Source organism: Notamacropus eugenii, chromosome 5 (genome assembly GCF_028372415.1).
Source record: "Notamacropus eugenii isolate mMacEug1 chromosome 5, mMacEug1.pri_v2, whole genome shotgun sequence".
Classification (NCBI taxonomy): Eukaryota; Metazoa; Chordata; class Mammalia; order Diprotodontia; family Macropodidae; genus Notamacropus; species Notamacropus eugenii.
The window spans coordinates 327,620,571-327,647,107 of record NC_092876.1 but is presented as its reverse complement, the minus strand read 5'-3'; the positions used below and the strand labels follow the sequence as shown (position 1 = coordinate 327,647,107).

Below are 26,537 nucleotides of genomic sequence, written 5' to 3'. Positions count from 1 at the left end.
GCAAAATAACGCAAAGTGAAAGAATTCATTACTCATTCTCCAGCCTATACCACTGCTTCCAAACTCTCCTTTCTCATCCTTCCAGTCATGCAAGCGTGCAACCTCAGCGGTGACTTAGTTACCAAGTTTATGTTGTTTATTCTTCTGCCTCCAGAACATTTCTCAGACTTATCCTCCTCCTGCCACTCACATGGCCACCAGCCCAGTTCAGGCCCTCATCTTCTCTCACTTTAACTATTCACTTCTTAACTGGATTAATTCTTAATCCTAATTCACTTCTTAACTGGCTTCTGTCCAGATAATCTTCCTAAGGTTAAAAGCTGGCCTCAAAAGTCTTCAGTGGTTCCCAAATGTCTCAGGATAAAACTTCTCAGCCTGGCATTTAAAGCCCTCTACAATTTGGCTCCCATCCAACTTCCTTGACATTTTATATAATTCCCTTTAACATAAACTATTATCCAACCAAACTAGACTATTCTTCAAACCTGGCATGCTATCCTTCTCTTGCCTCCATGTGTCGACAAAAGCTATCATGAAATATACTCTCCCCACCTCACCTCCATGTCAGTTATCTTCATATTCTTTTCAAGTGCTTCCTCCTATAAAAACTTCCTTCTCTGGTCCCTTTAATTGGAGGTATTCTCTCTTTCCTAAAACTATTTATGTATCTCTCTCTCTCTCCCCTCCCCAAAGAACACAAGTTCCTTCAAGGTAGGAACTGTTTTATTTTTGGTCTTTATAGCTCCAAGATTTATATTCGTTGAAATAGAATAAAGGAACTGAAATAAAAAAAAAACTTTTAAGTAACATTTTACCGAAAACTTTTGTTTTTGCTCTCTTCCCTTCCCTTTCCCAAAAACTAAGTAATCCCTTACAACAAAGGTTAAAAAATAAGGGAAAAAAAGTGACATTATATGCAATGTGAAGAGGAAAAAATATCCATTAATAATTCATCTTGGCAAATCAAGACATCACCTGTGATGACCATGGGTCCTGTTCAAAAATGAAGGTTGAACAATAATGATGATGATGATCAAGTAATACTGGCCTCCTTGCTATTCCTCAAACAAGACACTCCTCTCAACTCTGGGCATTTTCACTGGCTCTCCCTCATGTCTGGGATTCTGTCCTTCCTCATCACTGCCTGGGCTCTCTTATCTTCCTTCGAGTTCCAGGTAAAATCCAATCATTTACAGAAAGCCTTTCCCATGCCTTCTTAATTTTAGTGTTTTAAATATATCATCAAAAACAAATAACAATGTTGAATTTTCCTACACATATTATATGAAAAGTAATGTACAACGCTCTATTGACTTCAAAATACACTGCTCACCTGGGTCGTCATTCCTGATGGTTGAAAGCCTTTAGCTTCTTCTATTACATTTCTTTCTTCATTTGGCTATCACAAAATAAGAGAATAATAAGTATGGAATATTCTGTAATCAAAGGAAATCTAAGAGCTTAACTTACAATTCAAAAAGAAAAGACTGAATTACATCATACTGACATTCACATTTTAAAAACCCTATATCCAAGAAATGATCCAGTCATAATTTACAGGGTATAACTAAAATTGTCTTTTTAAACACTCACAGTGACAAGTGGATATTCTTTGGCAGGTCGAAGAGCTGTATGGGTCTCCTTCACGTACTCTTCAACAATAAAAGCTTCTTTCAACCCAGGGAAAAGATTTTCATACTCTGTGGGATCAGCAAGGGATTCAGCTGCTTTCTGATTGACTTTTGAGAGATTCTCTCTCCACAGTTTGACCACTCTGTAATAGAGGAACCCAAATCAAACTTAACAGGTTTTGTCTCTGTTATCCCTTGAAACATTCCTTCCTCAAGTTAAAAGATGATACCTCGAAACCTGGCTTGGTAAATATGTCCGGGCTAGAAAAGCAGCTTCAGGCAAACGGCCAGTTCGAATCAAGAGTTCCAGACAAGATTCAAGCCTAAACAAGAGGAAATCTTAATTAATGGTAGCAAGAATTAAACAAGGCAATACTGATAGATAGTTAACATATTACAAAAAAGTGTATTTGGTACATCAGTTAATTATCTGCTCACACAAATAACTGAATGAGCATGAAATGTTAAGACAAGTGTTGGATGACTAATGAATTGTGTGTAATATAATCGTACATGTATAGCCTAGATTGAGATTGTAGGCAGTCTTGGGGAGGGGGTAAATTTTAGAAACAAAAATCTTATAAAAGTGAATGCTGAAAACTAAAAATAAATAAATAAATGAAAAGTAAATAAATGATGGATGAGTGTTGGACCATAGGAGGTGATGCAAACAAAAATCTATCACAAGACCACTGTCAAGCTAGTTAAAAAGCAAAATAACTCAAGACATGGCCAGACAATTCAACCAGAGTGATTTGTCCAGGGTGACCCAACTAGTGTGTATCCTAAGTGAGATTTTACTCAGGTCTTCCAGACTCCAGGCCCAGCATTCTAACCACTGCACAATCAGCTGCCTCAAGTAGTTTAACCATCATAGCTACTGAGCACTGGATTTTAATTCTTCCTTAAAGCAAAGGTTCTTAACCATTTTTTGTGTGTCATGGATCCCTCTGGCATATGGTCCCATTCCCATGTTTTTAAATGCATAAAATAAAACACATAGAAGTATAATGGAAAACAATTATGCCGAACAATTACCAAAATATTTTTAAAAAACAAGTTCACAAATGTCAGATTAAGAACCTCTGCTCTAAAGCCTTCATGAATATGCTAAAGCTCATTAAACAGAGTGAATACAGACACCCACCTCCCAAAGACACGGAACAGTGCTCATGGGGCTCTGTCCCTCCCACTTTCAACCTTCACCCCATGGATTCCTAGTGTTCATTCATGTCACTTTCTCAGGAAAAAACATTATAGAAAGCAGATGTGCAATTAACTCTTTTTAATTAATATGACTACCTGTTAATGCCTTTGTTCAATACTTACTTTCCCTGCAGAAAGTAGCTCATAAATGCCACGTTGTTCTTGCCATCTCTCTCAGCGCCCTCTGCCAGTTTATTCACCATGCTAGCATTTCCTGATGCTGTGGCCAAAAGCAGCAAACCCCCATAATCTTGTGCATGGTGCAGACACTCCTGGGCTAAGCCAAATTGGCATTTACTAATGGCAAGTTCAGCAAGTTGTTTCCATTTCTGTTCTGACTGCAAGGAAAAAGACATTGCCTTTAGAAAAAAAAAAATTTTACTTGCCATCATGACACTTAATCCATTAATCCCTAATGGGAATGAAGATGAATCTGTATATAGTTTGAATTATGTTTGTTGAGCTAGCTATATTAATCTGAAGAATAATTAGACTAAAATATATAATTAATCAAAAGTAATTCATATACATAAAATTCATTCAAATATGCAAAATAAATGTATTGATGTATAAATAATCAACAGCCTATTTTTATTTATAATTACTCAGCAGAAAAGGAAGCCATTTAACACAGTTTCCTAAGTAATTAGATGGCAATAGCTTAAACACTCAATTTGATGTTATTTCTTTTAATTGAACTATTTATTATAGGGTTAAATATTTAGCTTGGAATAACAGGTTTCCATCATTTTTCTAGTCATAAAGGATCATAGAAATTGAATCCAATTTTGTACACAGGAGGATCATAAGGAATATCTAAAACTTTATATCACATTTGAAAATGGGCCCTTAACCATTAACCAAATAATTTAACCAGATTTAGAAACACCCAACAACACTAAATTCAGCTATGAAGGCATATAAAAGTAACTTAACTGTCCTTCAAAAATGTCAGAAACTATTGTAGTTTCAATGTAATATCTTTCTAACTTTGGGGCAGAAATGCCAAATGGTCAAAAATTGAACTCTGAAGATTGACAAAGTGCTTCACTCACAATTATAAGGCAAGCAATCTAGTTATTCCCATTTAGGGAGGAGGGGGCTATAAAACCCCCATATTGCAGAGGAAAAATCTGAAGCTCTAAGAGGTTAAATTATTTGCTCCATAGAAATCAGAGTTGGAACTCAAACTTGGGTCTCCTGATGCAAAGATTCAGTGTTCTTTCCACTACATCTTCCCTTCCCAAAAACTTGAACCAAGACATATATTTAATTAAGTTAAATTCTTGATTAAAAAAAACAACAATCTGGCAGTGTTTGTCTATCTCAATGTGACAGAGAACACATCAGTCCCTGAAGAATTACAAAGACAGCAGTAGAAAGGTGAATGATGGGTATGACCAGGCTAACTGATGAGGAACTCCAAAAGAGAATAAGAGTAAAAGATGTCAACGGAGAATTTCATGACAGAAAAGATAGGTTGGTCATGTGTCAAGAGCTGACAGGTAGACAGCCAACCTGGTGACATACTGGTACCCAGAAAAAAGCAAGGAAGGTGGGTTTCCGGCCAAAATGGCCATCTGAATGAAAGTAGGCAACCCACACCAAAAGAATGACCAGGAAAAAATGAAAAAAAAAATCATACCTGACTGAATAATGATTAAAAAATCCAACGAGAAACTATAGTAACTTATTACACTCCAGAACTGCACACGTGTACACATACACGCACACGCACACACACACACACACACACACACACACACACACACACACACACACTCTCTCTCTCTCTCTCTCTCTCTCTCTCTTCTCAGCCAAAAGTCCACAGATGGTAAGTAGCCCTGTCAGCAAAGCCTTGGAAGGCTCCACAAAGAAGACCATGGGGGTTCAGAAACCCACAGCAGGGACCACAGAAGTGACTTGGAGCTACAGCTACTAGCATCATCCAGTGGTACTCAGATTAGCCACTCTGGTCCCAGGGGCTCTGTGATACAAATGAAAAATCTTGGAGATCTAGCACTTTGAATTTCAAGGATGGGAGTGCCTAATTCCAAGAAATGGAAGTCAGTGTAGGAAAACAGACCAATGGGGCTGACCTCTCCACCCAACGGCACAGCAGGAGGCTGAAATTGTCTTTCTCAAAATGCTCCAATTCAGGAGCTAAGACTGGAGGAACTGAGCTAACTAAAAACAATCAACACAATAAAAAATTGTTGTAGATTACAAAGATAATCAAAAATCCAACCTAGAAGTAATTAATAACTATATATTAACTGTAAGCAGAGATTCAAAATAAATTTTATAGATTTTTACATAGAGAACATACATGAATATCTAGAAGAAATGAAACGACAAAAAATGAAATAAAAGGTCTGGAGGAAAACAACAGAAGGAGAACATACAGCTTAAAACTGAAAGTGGTAAACCTTACCCTAAACCTTATCTAGCGCCTAGATGGTACAAAAAGAGCATAGGACCTGCAGTCAGGAAGATGTGGATTCAAATATGACTTCAGATACTAGCTGTGTGTTTCTGGGTAAGTCACTTAATCTTGCTACCTGCCTCAGTTTCCTCATATGTAAAATGGGAATGATAACAGTATCTATCTCCCAGTGTTGATGTGATGATAAAATAAGATTAATATCTGTAAAGCACTCCGAAGGCCTTAAAATGCTATATAAATGCTAGTTATTATTATTGCCCAAATAATGGAATATCTGAAAATTAGAATGGACCAAAAGGAAATCAATAATTTTATGATGATAAGAAATACTAGAACAAAACAAAGTGACTGAAACTAAAATGTAAGCTATCTATTATCCAAAACTGACCTAGAAAACAGATTAAGGAAAGATAACTTAAGAACGGTTGGACTTCCCCAAAAATTAAGATTTAAAAACAAAAGTATGGACACTATATTTAAAGTAATGAAAGGAAATGAAAACTGTCCAGACATACTAGAACCAAGGGGTAGATAGGAAGAATACATCAATCACCTCTTGAAATGAACCCCAATAGGAAAAGTCCCAGGAATGTCATCTCAGAAAAGCCAGAGCTTCAAAATCAAAGAAAAAATTACTGCAAATAGAAAGAAGAAAATCAAATTCCAAGAAACCACAGTTAGGTTCAAATAAGATCTGGCAGTTTCTTCTAAAAATCAGAGATCTTGTATTCCAAAAAGCAAAAGATACAAGCTAATAAGCTGGAATAATTTAGAACTTCAAAACTGATTATAAGTCTACTGGAGGAAAAAAATGGGGCCTTTAATGGAATAAAGGACTTTCAGACATCTTGATAAAAATACCTGAGCTGAGTAAGAACTCTGAAATGAAACCTCAAGAGTCAAGAGAAACCTAAAAAGATAAATGTATATCAACTATTATTGGAAGTGGTTTTAAGATGATGCAGTGCTGACATTCTAATAACTGAACTAGAGAGCAGAGGGTTGAACAAACACAGCTATACACAAAGAGTTTGGTGCAGAAACAACAGGGAAACATGCAGGGATAGGGAGAGATGGAATTAATAAGGAAACAAAACAAACTTCCTGACCTGAAGAGGGATTAAAGGGGCAGTGGGAACGGGAAACTAAATGGGTGCCAATCATCTAGGGAATGGCTGAACAAATTGACTATGTATATGAATGGAATATAAATATGTATATGAATGTAATGGGCTATTTATTATTTCTCTATAAAAAGTGAGAAAAAAAAAAAGCGTTTTCAGAGAATCCTGAGAAGTATGACCTGATACAAAATGGAATGAATAGAACCTGGAGAACAAGTTATACAAGGACAACAACACTAAAGAACAATATAACACTGAAAGGCTTAAGACACAGTGACCAATCATGTCACCAAGAACCTATGATGTGCCTGTTACCCACCTCCTGACAAAAAAGTAATGAAATGAAAGGGAACAAAGAGACATACATTTTTTGATATAACTAACCACTGTATTTGTTTTTTGTCACTATGTTTATTTGTTACAAAGATCCATTGCAACCCAATCTCTATTTTCAGCTGAGAAGGAGGTGGGGTTAAGAACAAGGACAATAAAAAGAGAGCCACTGAAACACTTTTAAATTATACAGAAGAAAACAGAACAAAAAGCTGTTCAGAAGGAAGCACAAACAAACAAGTTTTGAAATTAACATGCTGGTTTTATAAAGCAGCAATTATCAAAACCACTTGGTACTGGCTAAGAAACAAAAGAGTAGACAAGTGGAATAGGTTAGGTACTCAAGACACAAAAGGCAATGAATATAGCAATCTATTGTTTGATAAACCCAAGGACCCCAACTTCTGGGATAAGAACTCATTGTTCAACAAACATTTCTGGGAAAACTGGATAAAAGTGTGACGGAAACTAAGCATAGACCAATGCCTGACATCGTACACAAGAACAAAATCCAAATAGGTTCATGATCTAGGTATAAAGATTGATACTATGGACAAATTGGTGGAGCAAGGAATAGTGTATTTATCAGATTTATGGAGAAAGGAAGAATTACATTAAACTGAAAAGTTTTTGAACAACCAAACTCAATGCAACCAAAATTTGGAGGGATGTAGAAAACTGGGAAAGAATTTTTACAGCTAAAGTTGGTGATAAAGGTCTCATTTCTAGAATATATAGAGAACTGAGTCAAATGTACAAAAACACAAGTCATTCCCCAATTGATAAATGGTCAAAGGATATGAACAGGCAGTTTTCAGAGGAAGAAATTAAAGATATCTATAGTCATATGAAAAAATGCTCTAAATCACTTTTGATTAGAGAGATGCAAATCAAAACAACCTGAGGTACCCACATCACACCTGTCAGTTTGGCAAATGTGACAGAACAGGAAAATGATAAATGTTGGAGAGGATGTGGGAGAGTTGGAACACTAATACATTGGTGGTGGAGCTGTGAGCTGATCCAACCATTCTGGAGAGTGCTTTGAAACTACGCCCAAAGGGCTACAAAAATGTGCATACCCTTTGACCCAGCAATATCGCTTCTAGAACTGTATCCCCAAGGGAACATAAAAATGGGAAAGGGTCCCACATGTACAAAAATATTTATAGCAGCACTCTTTGTGGTGGCCAAAAACTGGAAATCAAGGGGATGCCCATCAATTGGGGAATAGCTGAATAAATTATGGTATATGAATATAATGGAATACTATTGTGCTATAAGGAATGATGAACAGGAAGACTTCAGAGAGGCCTGGAAAGACTTATATCATCTGATGCTGAGTGAAAGGAGCAGAATCAGGAGAACTTTATGCACAGCAGTGACCACAGTGTGTCAGAGTTTTTTCTGGTAGACTTGGAACTTCGTAGCAATGCAAGGACTTAAAAAAAAAAATTCCCAATGGTCTTCTAAGGCAAAATGCCTTCCACATCCAGAGAAAGATCTATGGAATTCAATCACAGAATGCAGCAGATCATTTTTTGTGTGTGTGTGTATTGCATTTAGGTTTGTTAGATGATTTCTTCCATTCAGTTTAACTCTTCTACACAGCATGACTATAGTGAAAGTGTATTCAATAGAAATGTATGTGTAGAACCTACATAGGATTGTAGGTTCTCATCTCAGGGAGGGAGGGGGGAGGGAGGGAAAAATAATAATCTAAGTTGTATGGTAGTGATTGTGGAACACTGATAATAAATAAAATTAAATAAAATAAAAAAAAATGCTGAATTTATTATGTCCTTTTTTTAAAAAAAAGGAAATTAAAAGTTTTATATAGAATCCACTTTTTGTAAACTGCTGTGCTTATGGAAATGCTTTTTTTTTTCATTTTTACACTCAGAATAAAAAAGTTTTTAATTTTAAAAGAAAGTAAGGAAAGCCTCTAGAAGACTGGATGGATCTCTTGAGATAAATTTATGGAAGGATCTGGATAAGGGTCACACAGGCTGGGCAGGCATGGCTGGGTTACAATCTGTATCACTGGAGACAACTTCCAAATCAACAGAATTACAGATCCATTAGAATATTTGAGTAAAGTTTTGTTTACAAATCAGAATGCTTTAACAAACAGTAATATACTTACCTTACAGAGATTTGTACAATCAGGTACAATTTTAAAAAATGGAAATTATCTTCATAAGCTATGGGTCAGTATAATTTACAAAACAGAAAACTTGAACACTTGATACAAACGTAAATCACGAACAACTTGTATTTACCTCTGCTTCTACTGCCAACTGGTATGCAATTTTCAACTCTCCAAGCTGAAGAGCTAACTCAAATCGATGTTCAGGATCTGTGGATACTGCAAGAGCTTGCTGCTTGAAGCCCTGGACCAATGAAAGACCAAAAGAATCTGTAAAATCTTGACATTATTAATTTTTCCTAAAAATTCAGAAATTACAATCTTTTTAAAGAATAGATACCCTAGTGGTTCCTTCCACTGGTTCTAATTCTTCTTTACATGACTAACATGAAAATATGTTTAATATGAATATATATGTAGAACCTATATCAGATTACATGCTGTCTTGAGGAGAGGTAAGGGGAAGGAGGAGAAAAATAAGAAAAAAACTTATCGAAGTAAATGTTGAAATGCTGAAAATTAAAAATAAACATTGTTTTTAAAAAAGGACAAATATCCTAGGGAATATAAATCATCAAAATAACTCTTTGTGTGATACTAGGTACTGACAAACATAGCCACTCTTTTTACAAATACAACATAAATTGCAGCTGTCCTGATGAATATCAGGCCATTGGACCCAGATGGTTGAGGAGAAGAAAGTGAGGTTGGTAACCTTGCACAGCCCTCCTTAACTCAAATCAAAGTTAACTACAAGTCACATCATCATCGTGATGTCATGGTCCTCTTAGAGAACGAAAGACAAACACAAACACAACTTACCAATCATCAAAATGAAGTATTACAGAAGGGTACAATAATTAAAAAATAAGGCAAAAAACAGAAATGGGAATTTTTTTAAAAAGCACATAAAATCAACAAGAAAAAAGGCAAAGGTGGCACAGTAGTGGAAAGGCAATCTAGACCAGGGTTATACAAAATCTACAAAGTTAAAAATAACCCCACTTTCCCCGTGTCCTCTTTCTTTCACCTCCAGTTTTTCTTCTCCTTCCTAATTCCTGTATCCCAACCCTTTGAATTATGCAGGTGCTAAGGCAGGGTGGAGATTGTAGAGGGTGAATTGGTACACGTAGAGAATTTGAACATTTTAGCTGTCTTTGGTCCAAATTGGGTTGGGAAACACTTTAGCCAGCCAGTCAAACCCCCTTGTTTTGTACACAATGAAAATGAGCCCTAGACAAATTAAAGGATTAGTCTAAGAACACAAAGGCCATTAGTGGAAGAGAATGGAAAAAATAAAGAAAATAAGTGCAATCTCCTTTCAATTATCTGCAGTAAATTTTGCTTTAACCTCCTCTGTTGAAATCTCCACTTGACATTATTATACCTTTCAATTTACATCAGGTAGCCTGAAGGGTAAAACTTTATAATCTCCTCCTCCTATAAGAGTCTCGGTTAACAGAAAAGGACTTTTAAAAGAAAATGCCTAATTAGAATATTTATATTGTTAGGTTCTAGCATTGTGCTATATCCCTAAGGGAGCTCCAAGACAGCTTCCAGTAAGGCCAACTCTGCTCAAGCTTGTGTCTAATGGTATCCTAAGGATATAAGATAGGCAGTTATCCAAGTAGCCATGATGGGGAACCTGGATAATTTTCTAGTTTCTCCTATAATGGAGTCTTCAGTGTTGCTTCATTATTTGGGCTATGTCATGAATTGAAAGGAAAAACACAGTTGTATTCAAATATAAGTACAAAAATACGCCAAAGCTAAATACAAATGAATTTATATTTTGCGGTAAGTTTTATATGGTCAATTATCTGATTCATCTCTTTTTTCTAATGACATTATTGGTTGACTATGTAAGATGCCAACCTAGAGGATAAAACAAAAATCAGCATTTATAAACTAGATGTATTAAAAAAGGAAAACATAAGGGAGAGATAAAAATCAGAGCAACAGAACAGAAAAGATGATAATATAAGGTAAAGGACTGAATAGAAGTTCTTAGTACTTTAGTTAGAAGGCAAGGAAAAAAGTGAGAAAGATTACCATTCACTACTATTACGCAATGTGCTTTGGTATAAGGACAATAAAAATGACTGAAGTTTACAGAAAAAAATTTAGTTCTTAGAATTATTCTAATGTATTTAGAAAAAATAATGAAATAAATTTTTGCATATCCATGAATCTGATATTTTTAAAGTACTTAAATGCAAAACTGTAGGTCTAGTTGGAAAACTAAAACAATTCCTGTCTACAATGAACTCATGGTCTACTGATATTAGCATCGCTGCATTTCATAAATAAATAAGATATCCTTGCCTGTTTTTCCAGGAAGTGGGCAACTCTGGTCCTCTGTTCTTTTGGAATGGTAGGGAGGACTTTGTCGGCCATGCTGAAATCTCTCCTCATTACAGCGGTCTGGTATTCTAATACTGATACCAACAAGGAGTAACTAACAATGTTCAGCTCCTTATCACCCAGATAAAGTCTGTTGTCTTTAGGAATATAACCCAGCAGGTACATTGTCCTAAAACAAAAATAGTTATCAATTTAACTCTTTAAAAAACACCTGTAACTCAAAATATCTTCATATAATTAATCAATACTAGTTAAAATAGCCAAGTCACAAAATCTTTAAAAGCTATGTCCCTCCTGATGTGAAAAATCAAGAAAAGAACTAGTAGATGGCAAAGTCAATGACAAGTTGTATTTAAACACTAATCTTCAAAAACAGATCCATGCCCCTTAAGACACAAAGGTAAATAGAAGCACTAGAATAGTTACCTGTCCAAGTGGGCAATGGTGACTATTTCTCCTCCAACATAATAGTTTAATCGGTTTACAGAACTTGTGTAAATAAAGCAATCACCCACCCACAGCCCTGTTTTGACAATCTCCTGAATCTCACCAAGGACCTGAAGAAGAAAAATAAATCAAATCACTACATCAAACATTAGAAAGCTGACAAAAAGCCAGCCACCCCAACGCAACCAAAGCCAACAGTTTATCATAAGCATGTTCAATAAAGAGATGAAAATAAGCACTTCAAGAAATCAGTATTTCACATGGCATTCCCAGTTCTACTTTTATTCCTTCATTTTTGTTAACAATTAGTTCTTGCAAAGTGTGATTTTTAAGGCTATTTGAACAAGGTTATGATTTCAGTGAACAATTTACAAGAAATTAAAACAGTTTTTCTATGAAAAGTTTATTGAAAAGCCTATTGTCTTTCCATCTAGCAGGCTTCAATACCTCACTTAGCCCTTGTCACTTCTTTAATGAAAGAAGTTAAGAGGGATTAGAGGGTTAGAGGGATTAGACTTGTTTAACTTGATTCCAGAGGACAGAAACAGGAAAAACAAGTAGAAGTAGCAAAGTCAAATTTAGGTTTGATGTAAAGAAAAGCTTCGTGCCAACTAAATCTGGAAGAAGTGAGTTCCTAGATAATCATTTATATGCTACAGAGAGGATTCTTGTTGAGGAAAAATTTGGCTTAGATGGCCTCTGAGGTCCTCTCTGATACTAAGGCTCTGTGATTCAAGTGGATGTGAACGGAAGTCACATACAGGAGGCATTATTACACTTGTTTATTGGTAGAGCCAATTAGGTAGAGCAGAATTATGAGTTGTGTATGATAGCTATGGAAGAGTACAGAAATTATTAGCCTGATATATTTCTTAAAAAAACTAAACTTCCTAACAATTAAAACCTTACAAAAATGGAAAGATCTATCTTAAAAGATAGTGACTTCCTCAGGATTTGGGGTTCTTCAACCAAAGACTATATGAGTATATGTCAAGAATGATGTAGAAGGGATTTCTGTTCAGGTGAGGGGTGGGTGAGATGACTTTTTAGGTTTATTACAATCCTGAGTCTATCACTGTCTTGCCTATGTAATTTTCTATGTATCCAAGTTATTACAGCAATATGTCCTACTAAAATCAAGATTACTTCAAGTTACCCAATTGCAAAATTAAGAATTGGTACAGAAACTGTTATCTGAGAGCCTCCTGAATATCTTTTTAGATATAGGTACTTTAAAAAACCTAATCACTCAAGCCAACAGCTTATTTTACAAAGTTTATGCTAAAAGCAACTACAGATGGTTGTATTACAAGAATGTACAACACTTCAAAAATATCTCAACTTCTATTATTAGCTTCATCCCAATTTTAATTGCAATTACCTCAAAGGCATCTTCAATGCCATCTTCAGTAACTCCTTCGTGTGTTTCCTGTGCAGCTAAAACTTTTTCAGACAGATATTTAAGTATAAAAAATGATTCCTCAGTGGCAATGCAGACCAACTCACCAGAGTCGGACCAAAAGATCTATAAAATAAAAAACAATTATGGAGTTGTGTATAGAAGCAACTGTCTGCACATACTGATTCTTAAAAAACCGTCACACTTGAAGATTCTGAGATGACAATTCCTTTCTAGTTGATATTTTAAAAGCTTGAGTATTTGAGGTTTACTGGCAACAGTAGCAGAAGTAAAGCATTGTTTAACTTAGAGAAGCCAATTAAGAGGAGCAATCACCACCTTTAAATGGAAGTCTCACACTAAAAAAAATATGCTTGTTTATATGTTATTTGAAAAGTCAAAACAAAGATCAATCAGTGGAAGTACAATGAGGCAGACTATTTCTTGATTTAAAAAATATCCTTTTAACAATTAAAGCTGTCCAACAACAGTGTACTGTAACAACTGGTGATCCCTGCAGAAATGCAAGTAGAGAGTAAACGGATATGGAATTTGATCCACATTAGGGAGTGGGCTATATCACTGATGTCAAACTCAAATAGAACAGAAACAGGGGCCATTAACTCGAACATTAGGATCTCAGTGTCTTAAAATGTAATATCATCTTATGTTTTACTGTATTATTACTTATTTTGTTAAATATTTCCCAATCCCATTTTAATCTATTCTGGGCCATTCAGGAGCACTGTGGGTTATTTCTGGCTAGTGGACTATACGTTTGCCATCTCCAGACTAGAAAACCTCCCTTCCATCTCTAAGTTCTATGACGTTGTGATATCTCTAAGTATATGATTTATTTAAAAAGAAAGTCATAAAAATAAATGTTTAAGACATTTCATAATGTGGATAACACCCTGTATTTTATGCCATTTTATGCTTTTCAAAATTCTTTCAAAATCCACATTTTATTTCATCATCATCAGTACTTACTGAACATCCCCAGGGTACATAGCACTGTGCTATCCCCAATGGGAGAGAGAAAGATACACATATGAAGACATTCTTTATGCTCAAATGGCTCACAGAGCTGCTATAAAGACAAATTTTGAAAAAATAGCATCTGAAGTAAAACTTACATGTTTGGGTTGAATTTCAATTCTGCGTATCAGTTCTGTGTTTTCCCAGTCATAGAATGCTAAGCCATTTACAGATCTGACTCCCAGCAAGAAACCTCCATAGATACCTTCAAAGAACCAAATAGTTTTTTTTTAATTTAATGGGTAAGTTTTCTGGAAAAATGAAACATGTATATATATATATATAGCACACAAACAATACTCACCTTCAGCTCCAAAATCAGGCTTAAATGATTTCTTTTCTTTAAAGTTCTTAAATATCTTTACCACGCTATTGCTTTCTCTTATTGCATATCTGTAGGGGGAAATTAAAATAAATAAATAAATAAATGAGTGTTCCGTTTTTCTTAGGGCAAACTGCCCACATAAAATAGCAGAAATATTTCTGAACCACATGTATGTATTTTGTTTGCTAAAGAGAATAATTAGTCATTTATATACTGTGATAACTAGCTATACCGTAAGATGTGGATGGCTGGATTTTATGTTGCCTAATGCTGCACACATAAGCAAGAATTTGAAAAAATGTTATAGAAAGTTTTATGGCAAATTTCTTTTTGCCAATTATGTCAGATAGTAGTAAAACAAAGTTCCCTTATCATTTATTTCTATGACCTAAAAAAGGAGTTGGTGGGCTTCCTATATATTATAGATAAGGATTATAAAAATAACCTTTAAAAACTTACTTTTAAAAACAGCTTTCCTTAAGATGTTGAAATCTGCATGGGTAGAAGAGCTACAGGAAAATAGGCCCATTAATGCGCTGTTGGAGCTATGAATTGATACAGTCATTCTGGAAAGCAATTTTGAACTATTTTCAAAAAATCACTGACCTGTACACATCCTCTGACCAAGCAATGCTACTCCAAGTTATACCCACAAAGGAATCAACATGAATCCATAGGTACAAAATATGTATAGCGGCATTTTTTGGAATGAACTGGAAACTAAGGAGATGCCTCCCAGCTAGGGAAAGGCTGAACAAATTATGGTATATGAATATAATGGAATACTACTCTGCTATAAGAAATACTGAGGGATAATTTTATAGGTATCTGGGAAGTGATGAATCATCAGGCACATAGACCAGGAAAACAATTTATACCATAAAAACAACATGTAAGAACAAATTGATAAGACCTAATAATTCTAATCAATTCAATGACCAACCACAAATCCACAATGATGGACCAATTATGAAGTTTGCTCTCCACCTCTTGACAGAGGAGACAGACATAAGATACAAACTGAAACATACATTTTTGGACATAGCTAATGTGTGAATTTACTTTGTTTGATCTATGCATACCTAACAAAGATTTGAGGTATTTTTTTCTCCTAACAGGGAGGGGGAGGAAATAAATGGTTGTTAATTTTTTAAAAAGTAAAATAAAATAAAAATTTTAAATTTGAATGGGTCACATGAAGAAATAGAGAGCTAGAAAGTGTGTGGAGAATTAGCACCACAGCTATGAGAAACTAAAAAGCTCATATCCCTTCAAAATATTTTCAGATAACAGCCAAAAAACCCAAGATTTTGGTTTTGTAAAATAAGTGAACTAACTTGTACTATCTGGTACTTTTCTTTAAAATAAATTAAGACAATCTAATATTACTGTGGCAGCTAGGCGGCACAGCTGATGAAATGCCAAGACTAGAGTCAGGAAGATTCATCTTCCTGAACTCAAATCTGGCCTCCGACTTTCACTAGCTGTGGGACTCTGGATAAGTCACTAAAACCTGTTTGCCTCAATTTGCTCACCTGTAAAATGAGTAAGAGAAGGAAATGGCAAACCACTCCAGTATCTCTGCCAAAACCCAAGATAGGGGCCACAAAGAATTGAACACAGCTCATCATCATCATCAACTTTGCAGCTATTAAAAGATTTTCTTTATTGATTTTTAAAAGACCATAGCTGGAATTTTTTTAAAACCAATTTGAATTTAATATAGAATTAGGGAGAAATATAATTAAATAAAAATGAATGCAAAATGATTAAATTAAGAATAAAAATAAGATTTAATTCTGGAGACAAAGTGCACATAGTGTGTGGCACATAATAGGTGCTACATAAATGCTTATTCCCTTCTCCTATAATGTAAGAATATAATATAGAATATAATATTCTTCAATAGCCTGTGAAAAAGGGAGTCAAGAAAACACTCCAGAAGCTAGGACTAAGCCAAGACATCAGAGAACCACTCGAAGACTCCAGTTCCTGCTCTTCGTCCCATCAAGGAAGTAAAAAAACCCTCAAGTTTATTTGGGAAAGAATGACCCGTAAGGCTAGAAATTAAATGTACAGTTTCCACAACCCAAGGCTTCACTTCACTGACACAGATGGAAATCATTCTTTAAACTTTACAGTGAGTTCCTTGACTGAAAAAGCATGCTATCTGTGTGCATGTGTGTTCTGCATGTGCATGATCATATGTGTGTATGATTATGAGGTATCATCATGGAAAATGATGTAGATGATGAAAGGGACCTCATATAACTTCTATAAGCAGAACAGTCAGAACAGAAATGTGGGAAGCAACTAGCCAGTGTACTTTACAATTCCAAAACTTACTCTGAAGAATCATGGGCCCAGGCAAATTCCTGAGCTGAACCAAAGCTCTTGTTTCTTAGCGCCATTGCCGTATAGATGATATATTCACCATCACCACACACCACAACAAATCTAGGAATTAAAGAAGTCAGTAAGGATAATGTTCAAGGTTATAACAAAAGATTTACTCTGTAAAAAGAGAAACGAATACGTGATCAAATCTATTTCCATAGCATTTAAAGCACTTCACAATCTGGGCCCTTCCTGCCTTTCCAGTCTTCTTATTTTCTAACACTCCTGCAACAATCCAGCTATCCTGGCCCACCAGCTGGCTGTTCCTCACACATAACACTCCACGGCCATCCCTGGTTCTCTACACTGGTGGTGTCCCACGCCTGGAGTGTTCTCCCTCTTTACCTCCACCGTTTAAAATGACTCCTGCTGCAGAGGGTCTCTCCTGATCTCCCCCAACTATTAAGTCTTCCCTTCTGAGGCTACTTTTCATTTACTATATATAGAAAGTCACTTTGTATGTACCTATCTATTTATGTGTGGTTCCGTCACCCACAACCTCCTTAGAATGTAAGTACTTTGAGGGCAGAGACTGTTTTCGCCTTTTTCTTCTGAGTTAACAGGACAGTGCTGGCACATTTTAATCACTTAAAAATGCTTACTGACTTTGTCTTTCAGTTACAATTCAGTTTTGTTTTCCACTATTTTAAAACTGCTAGTGGATAATAAAATAAACTTTTTTTTTCTTTTTTTTAACCAACCTAACAACAAACCTAAGTGCACAGCTAGGCAACTGAGAGCTATAAAATTTTACTGTAACAACTCTGTTCTTCCCATCCAGGAAGAAAAGGAACAAAGAAATAGATCAAAGGGAACAAAAGAATGATCAAATAAACCAGTATTTATTAAGTATATACAGGATACTCAGGGTTATGCTGGTAGGGAACTTCTAAATGTATGACTAAAAATCAGAATTTTTGAAATTATATTTGTAAATGAAAATTTTGTAAAATATTATTCAGAATATGGTATATTCAAATAGATTTATTCTTAAAAGATAAGAAAACACACTCTTTAAGAAATTATTTTAAGTTGAAAATCCCATTACCAAAAGATATTATAAAAACAAAATGTGTATCAAAGTGCATGCGGTAATGAAGTGCTCAAAAATACTTAAAGACAAATGTGTACTTGAGTCTTCAAAATGAAGTATTACTACAATGAGCATTTTATATAGCTCTGAATTTCTCTAACTCCAAATTATAGTCAGAAAAAAAATAAGAGAAGAACCCAAACTCAAAGCAAATAACAATCACAAAATACTTTCTTAAGATGCACATTCCTACGTCTAAATATGTCTTTTCAATTTTCCCCAGCACTATTAGGGGTTATGGCAGACACAGAAAAAGTATGAGGCATAAACACTGCCCTCAAGGAGGGGAAGGGACTGTGGGGGACTACATATAAACAACGGCAAATAATAGAGGACAGAATATAAATACATGCAAAATCACATAGCATAATTCTGTAGAAATTTGAAGAAAAACTGCAGGTATGTTTTACCTTCCATTCGGGTTATGCTGAATAGTCTGAGGATATATTTCACAGCTTCCCATGTCTTTTACTGCAAGGGGCAATCTTTCTCCATCTTTAATTTCAGCATCTCCCATTGCTTTCAGATTAGCCTGTTGGACTTCAGAGTGCTTTGCCCAAATAATCTTTCCATTGGCATCCATGGACATAGCAGGCTCTTCTCGGCCAAGCTAGAAGAATAACAAATAAATCTTAGCAGCATAAAGTAAAAGAAAACATCCATTTCTTTTCCCACTTAACAGAGTGCTTCATTTCCTTTCCTCCACATTAAAATTTTAGTATTCAATAGAATTAATGCTATTTAAACAAAATTTGTGAGTTGGAAAACTATCATTAAAAAAAAAGGCAATTGCTTTTCCCTAAGTTTAGTGACTTATATAGAATAATCACAGAAGAATACCTTAACAATGATACTGCCCTCATCATATCCCAAAGCAACATTATTGGACCCCCTAAGACTGGCCACACACCACACTCTCTCCATTCCATAATTTAATGTGCTTTCCAGACGGTAGGTGCTTGAATGCCAAATACGAACTGTTCCTGAAAATAAATACAAAGTAGTTAAGGTTTGGTTTAAATATTTAATATAAACTTTCACACACTGGTCAGTAGCACACACAAAAAATCTCTCAACCCATATAAGAATCATTTCTTAGTATCTTAATAACTAAACTTTTAGGATATATTATATATATATATGTTGTTTTAAAAATATAGGGAAATACGAGAAAACAATACAAGAAATTCTACATAAAATTAGCAACCTAGAAAATGATTAACTGAAAAATCAATGGAACCAACAGTGTAAGGAAGGTTCCAAAGGCAACTCAACACAGATCTCTTGGCTACTTTTGAGACTGCTGACATCCTTTTTTCTTGAAATTCTCTCTTTCCCTGGTTTCTATAGTCTTATAGTGCTCCTTCAACATATCTGGCCACTCTTTCTGTCTTCCCTGTTGAATTCTTTTACTCCTCACATCCTATTAAATATCGGAATTCTAGAAGGTTTATAAACTTGGTTATCTTCTCTCTCTTCATTTTCACTTGATAATCTTATCCACCTCATATCTTCAATTACTACTACTATGTAGATGATTCCAAATCTACATCTCCACTCTCAATTTCTCTCCCGAGAACCAGGCAACTTTTCCAAATGTCACTGACAAACTTTACCTACATGTCTCACTGGCACATCAAATTGAACATATTCAAAAGAATTTAAATTATCCAGGTAATTGTGGCAAAGCCAAAATTTTCTCTGACTATATTATGCAATTCTCATTCACTACTTTGAATTTGAAGTCAAAAGCATTTATGCCTGATATTCCTTGAAACCTACATTCCAAACAACCAGAAACTCAATATTATTTAGCTAAGGCAAAGGAAGCTCAGAAAAGTGAGGTTGGACTAATAGAGTACTTGGGCACCAAATACATTTATTAAGTTATTAAAGTGTTTACCAATTAAATTTAAGTCAAAAAGAATGGGAACTTATATTCAAAGAAGAGATGAAAACTGGTAATAATACCATACTTGTAGAAGTCTTTTAAAAAACAAAGTGTCCTAGCTTTATTTACTTTTAGTATATTAAAAGTCCAAGGTCTAAAACAAAAGGAAGGCTCATCCCCCCACACCCTGTCTTGGTTAAACCACATCTGGAATTATATCCAGTTCTGGGCACGGAATTTTAAGAAAGGTCTAGACAAACAGAAGGGAACCCTGCAGGACACACAGGATGGTGAGCAGGCTGTAAATCATGACATATGAGGACAAGCTCAAAGAACATGGAATGTTTAGACAGGAAACTGAAGGAAAGAGGGGATAGAATATGATTGTTGCCCTCAAATATTTAAAGCATTGTCAAGTAGAAGAATTAGATAATCTGATAATCCCCAGATGGCAGAACTAGAATCAATGGGTAGAAAATACAGGAAGGCAAATTTCAGTTTAATATATGGGAAAATGGTTCTAATTAGAGCTGACCAAAGACAGAATGAGCTGACTTAGCAAGGGAATCAGTTCTCATCACTAAAGGTCTCCATAAAGAGATTGGTTATACGACTGGTTTGAAGATTTGAGTTTCAAATGGGTATCTGACCTCTAAAGTCCCTTTTAACTCCAAGATTCTATGATTCTATTACTCATCCTTGACTCCTTCCTCTCTCTCTCATCCCATGTATTCAATACTCACTAAGTCCTATTTTCACAATTTCTCTTACATCTGTTCTCTTCTCCATTATCCAAGGTTCCACTTCAGTTCAAGTTCCCATTATCTCTAGCTTAAATTGATGAAAAAGCCCAACTAGTTTCCCTGAACCCATTCTCTTGACCCTCTAGCTTACCCTAGAATAGTATCAAATTCCTAAAGTATATATAATATACAGTATATATAACATATATAATGTATACATATATACAGTATACATAACATATAAAATATGCCTAAAGTATAGTTCTGAACCTATCACACAATGGTTCCTCAATTACTACCCATAAAAATAAAGTCAACTCTCCTTTGCCTGGCATTCAAGGTCCACTATGATCTGGTTTCAATCTGTCTTTCCAAACTATCTCCTTCCTACCTTCCATGTGACCTATGCTCAATTTAATTGTACTTGCTGTTGCTCAAAATGCCCTGCAATTCTCTAACTCAATGGTATTGCTCACACTTTTCCCTTCCTCCTAAAGGATTTTAATTCCTACTCATTCTTCAGGGCCCAACCCAAATGCCTTCTCTTCCATGAAATCTGCTGTCCTCAATTTCAAAAGTAATCTTTCCCTTCTCTAATGTTTATACCTCCCTTACTGTAGTTTCAGATTATATCTTGCATAATACTTGTGTGTGACTGTTTTATCTCCCCATCATAGTATATTTGGATGTCATCTGATAAATGTATAAATGGGGAAAAAATTGGCTAATCAAAGAGAAACAATGAGAAAGAACTGATAAAAAAAAAAACCAACAAGCATTCAATCAGTGTCCACAGAATGTCAACTACAGTATATTTCCCAGAAGCTTGATTTATGAAAAGATATAGACAAGAGTTGTATAATATAAGCAAGTATAGATGGTTTGCAATTTGCAACACTGGAAGACATACATTTGATGAAATAAGACAATTTATTGAAATACTAGAAAGCAGCCTACAGGAGATCTGACATTATTTTTTATTCTTTGTGTTACCCACAGTGCCCAGTACAGAAGAGATGTTTAATAAATACGTGCAGAGCAAATGAATGAGGTTAGGTCTTATCAGTGCCAGCCTCCTGCTTCTACCTACAGATGAATCCAAATGTATTAAAAATTTAGCCATAATCTAACTAAAAACTGTGTAATTCAATGTGATTAAATTTTAGAAGCACATTAAATGTTTACTATGTGAAAAATACTGAAGCAATAGTGAAATATCAAGATACCAACCACAATGCAGGAACATTTTCCTCATATACATCCATTTAATAATAAAAAACAAGAAAAATATGTATTTTAAACTTACCATCTTCTGAACCTGTGATGATGATTGGCAACTCAGGATGAAAACTGGCACAAGACACATTTTGAGCATGCCCTTCTAGTGTCTGCACACATGTTTTATTCTGTAATATTATGGATAGAAAGAAAACTTATCTGTCCACAGAAATATGTGATACAAAAGCTCTTAAAACAAATAGTAATCCATACCATGCCTGAAAGTAAAAAGGAGTAATATCCTATTTAAAGAGGCACACACACAAAAATTCTTGTTTCCATCTGAGTATCTCTATTCCTAGGATAATAAACCTTTCCTTTGTAAACTATCATATCTCTAGTGGGCTGTCTTAAGAACAGCATGATGTTATTTTTAATATGTAAGCTCATGGACTTACATAATTAAGTTTAAATATAAGTATGAATATTAAGTACGCTCACAACCTAAGACTGGTAATCTAAAGCCACATCACATTAATCACTTCTGAATATCTGTCAATGTGACAGTCAGAAAATGGATGTGTGATTAAGAAAATCATAGAAGCAGAAAGAAAAAGGAAATGAAGTTCACAACTGAAAGACTAGTGAAGTGACATGCATGAAGGAAAGTATACTATCTCTGCCCATACAACAAAACCACTCCTCTATTTTCTCAATTCTGTTTTTCAAGAGTAAGTCTGCCCAAGAGGTCAATGAAAGCTGAAAACAATCGCTCGTATTAAAATGCTAATCTTTTTGCTTTTCTGATTCAAAGAGAATATAAAAATATATTTATCTCATACTTAAAAATAACTGGATTTTTGTCTTACTCTATGACTTGATTTTTCTAAGAGAGTGGTTTAAATATAAACCCAAAATTAAATATGAAACTGAGCAAGCCAAAGTTTCAACTTCTATTTAAGTAAAAAATGCAAACAAACTAATTAAATCTGCAACATTTTTAAGTAATGAAAACATTATACCTGGTAGTCCCATATTTTAACAAGGCGATCGTCTGCTCCTGAAATGAGATATGGTTTGTCACCACCACTATAGTAATCAATGCAGTTCACTCCCTTCTCATGGCCCTCCAAAGTAAAGTTAGGTGAGGAAGAACCAAGTTGCCACACCTTCAAAGAAAAAAGAAATATCTGTTTTAACTTTTCAGAATCTAGTATCACTACACTAAAATGATATCAAAAATGTCCTTCTAACTTTCCCTGAATTTCTCATTGTTGTTGGCTTTTTGGAGGGAATGGGGGGATGACAGAGAAGCCTCAGGGGACAAAATGAGTACATCAGAAGTACACTGTTGGGACAGAATTAGGACCTCTGTTCCAATGGGCACACAGTGGGAAATGTTATCAGAGAAAGGCAATAAAAAACAGAAGTGTATGTTTGCAGGGAAGCTTAATCTTAGAAACATTCAAAGTAAATTTAAAATGTATCATAAAGATTTGTACAAGAGAAGGAATTCTGGGAAGATGGTGGAGTAGGTCATAAAATTCTAGGCTCTCCAAATTTTCTCTATAAACAGACAGAACACTGCCTCAGAATGGACACAGAGAAGCAAAAATAAAGAGGTAAAACAGCTGTCCTACTAAGATTATGTCAATAATAAAAATAACAAAAAATGTGATTATATCAAGACAAAGAAAAAACTTTTGATAAAGTGCAATCTCATTTCTATTAAAAAAGACTTGAAAGTATAGGTATAAATGGATCTTTCCTTAAACTGATAAAATGCATTTACCTAAAACCATGAGCAAGCATTATTTGTAATGGGGATAAGCTAGAGGCCTTCCCAGTAAGATCAGGTGTTGCCTGAACAAGGATGAACAAGAAACAAGGATGCCCACTGTGACCAACATTATTCAATATTGTACTGGAAATCCTAACAATAGCAATAAGAGAAAAAAAAGAAATAGAAGGAATCAGATTAAAAAGTGAGGTAATAAAACTATCTTTTTGAAGATGATATTAGGCTATACCTGGAAAATCCCAAAGATTCAACTAAAAAGTTAGTTGAAATAATAATTTTCGCAAAGTAGCAGGACATAAAGTAAATCCACATAAACCATCAGCATTGCTACATACCACAAACAAAATCCTGCAAGAAGAGATGGTTAAGAGATACCACATTTAAAATAATTCTAGACAGTATTAAATATCTGGGAGTATACCTGGCAAAACAAACCCAGGAACTATATGAACAAAATTATAAAAAACTTTTTATACAAATAAAATCAAGATGTAAATAATTAGAGAAAGATTAATTGTTCATGGGTAGGCAGGCCAATATCAAAAAAATGACAATTTTACCTGTATTAACTTAAATATCCAATGCCAAACCAATTAAATTACCAAAATATGATTTTACTGAGTTAGAAAAAAAATAACAAAATTCCTTTGGAAGAACAAAAGGTCAAGAATATCAAAAGAACTAATGGGGAAAAAAATGTAAAAGAAGAAGGTCTTGCAGTACCAGATCTTAAAACTATATTATAAGGTTGCAACCATCAAAACCATCTGGAACTGCTAAGAAATAGAAAGACAGATCAGCGGAACAAAGTAGACATAGAACTTACAGATATAAATGACTACAGTAACTTTGTATTTGGCAAGTGTAAAAACTTAAGTTTTGGGGATAAGAATTCATTTATCTGGTAAAAATTGTTGGGAAAGCTGGAAAGCAGTCTGGCAGAAATTTGGTACAGATCTATATCTTACACTATTTACCAAAACAAGGTCAAAATAGATACATGACCTACATATAAGGAGAGATATTATAAGACAATTTGAAGAAAATTGGACATATTTCTTATCAGACTTGTGGATAGGTAAACAATTTATGAATAAACAAGAGACAGAGGGCAGTGTGATGTGTAAAACGGATAATTTCAATTACACTAAATTAAAAAGGTTTTGTACAAATAAAACAAATGTGACCAAGAGTAGAAGGAAAGCAGAAAATTGGGGGTAATATTTAAAGACAGTTTCTCAGATAAAGGTCTCATATCTCGAATATACATAGAACTCTGTCAAATCTAGAAGAATATGAGTCATTTCACATTTGATAAATGGTCAAAAGATATGAATAGACAGTTTTCTAATGAAGAAATCAAAACAATCTATAGTCATATGAAAAAAATGCTCTAACATTATTGATTAGAGAAATGAAAATTAAAACAACCTTGAGGTATCATTTCATACCTATCAGATTGGTTAAAGTAACTAAAGAGGAAAGCAACAAATGTTGGAGGGGATATGGAAAAATTGAGACATTAATCCACTATTGGTGGAACTGTGAACCGATCCAACTATTTTGGAAAGCAATCTGGAATTATGCCCAAAGGGTTATTAAATTGCCTATACCTTTCAACCCGGCAATATCATGCTAGGTCTGTTTCCAAAGATGATTAGGGTAAAAGGAACTTATATGTTCTATAGTATTTATAACACACCTTTTTGCAGTGATAAAGAACTGGAAATTGCAGGGATGCCCATCTATTGGAAAAAGGCTGAACAAGTTGTGGTATATGATTGTGATGGAATGATATCATGTTATAAGAAATGATGAGCTCGATGATCTTACCAATGAAATAATGAAGAGTGAAATGAGCAGAAACAAAAAAATGCTGTATATAACAGCAATATTGTTTTAAGAACTTTGAGTAACTAAATAATTTTTACTACAAATATTCAAATCAACTACAAAAGACCTATGAAGATACTATGTGCATCCAGAGAAAAAATAAAAGTATGTTCAGAATGACAGTATATACAAACACATACATATACACAAACACACACATACATATTTGTGTCTAATGGTACTCATGGTGGGGGGAAGAGTTAAATGATAATGGAATAGCATAGTTTCATAATGCATATGTGTAGACATACATAGTTGTACATACAGAACAGCACAGTTGTACATATTGCAGCTTCATGTGCAATCATTATTTTTTCTTATTCTACTATGTCATGGAAATGATTGTTTTATTCCTTAAGTTCAAAATTTAAAAAAAAACAGGTATAGGCACACATTTGAGTGGGAGTGGGGAGGGGGTGTTTTTTGATGTTGGATCGCTTCCTACAAGAACAATGAAATAAGTTGGGCTTGGAGTACACAATAATTTGCTCTCTTGGTAGCCTGCACATTACAATGGCAAATGAAGTTGTGCTAGATACATATCAAAGTTAAGTAAGGTATACAAGTTATTCAGCATTCCTGTGGTCACAACTAAAAGACTTAACACTTCTTACAAAAGATACATTGTAAAGCTTATGGAAAGGAATTTAAGAAGTTCCTTCCAAAGAAAAAAGCTACTTTTTAATAATCTCAAAGGGGACTGAGAAAACAAATATTAACAAAGAGAATAGGAAATATTCAATCATGCTATACCAGAACAAAGAAGTACAAATAAATCATTCATTCAACAGCCTTTTGCAATAGACTCATAGAGGATATAAAAATATATAAACAATTTAAAATCTGCGATTTCAGTGTATATACTATCTAGTAGGATAGAATGATAAAGTCCAGAAAGGAAGCTTGAATATTTCAATTCTTTGCCATAAACAAGGAAAAACAGAAGGAGGAGGGAGAGAAAATCAGAACTTCAGAGCTACAAAGGAACTTTATTAAAGTCATGCAATCCAGCCCTCTTACTTTACAGATAAGAAAACTC

At 34.6% G+C, this 26,537-nt stretch overlaps 1 protein-coding gene across 1 annotated transcript in view; it reads right to left on the bottom strand.

Annotated features, from left to right (window-relative positions):
• The window catches only part of COPB2 (COPI coat complex subunit beta 2), a 40,399-nt gene that overhangs the window by 1,847 nt on the left and 12,015 nt on the right, over positions 1 to 26,537 (bottom strand). Inside the window, exons 6-20 of the mRNA XM_072613520.1 lie at positions 22,827 to 22,973; positions 21,893 to 21,992; positions 18,793 to 18,935; positions 18,363 to 18,562; positions 16,809 to 16,919; positions 14,442 to 14,530; positions 14,236 to 14,342; positions 13,082 to 13,225; positions 11,680 to 11,810; positions 11,215 to 11,422; positions 9,023 to 9,133; positions 2,961 to 3,175; positions 1,862 to 1,954; positions 1,594 to 1,774; positions 1,334 to 1,399 (exon numbers count right to left, since the gene is read on the bottom strand). Coding sequence (XP_072469621.1) covers positions 1,334 to 1,399; positions 1,594 to 1,774; positions 1,862 to 1,954; positions 2,961 to 3,175; positions 9,023 to 9,133; positions 11,215 to 11,422; positions 11,680 to 11,810; positions 13,082 to 13,225; positions 14,236 to 14,342; positions 14,442 to 14,530; positions 16,809 to 16,919; positions 18,363 to 18,562; positions 18,793 to 18,935; positions 21,893 to 21,992; positions 22,827 to 22,973 — 2,046 coding nt within the window. The remainder of the gene's footprint in view (positions 1 to 1,333; positions 1,400 to 1,593; positions 1,775 to 1,861; positions 1,955 to 2,960; positions 3,176 to 9,022; positions 9,134 to 11,214; positions 11,423 to 11,679; positions 11,811 to 13,081; positions 13,226 to 14,235; positions 14,343 to 14,441; positions 14,531 to 16,808; positions 16,920 to 18,362; positions 18,563 to 18,792; positions 18,936 to 21,892; positions 21,993 to 22,826; positions 22,974 to 26,537) is intronic.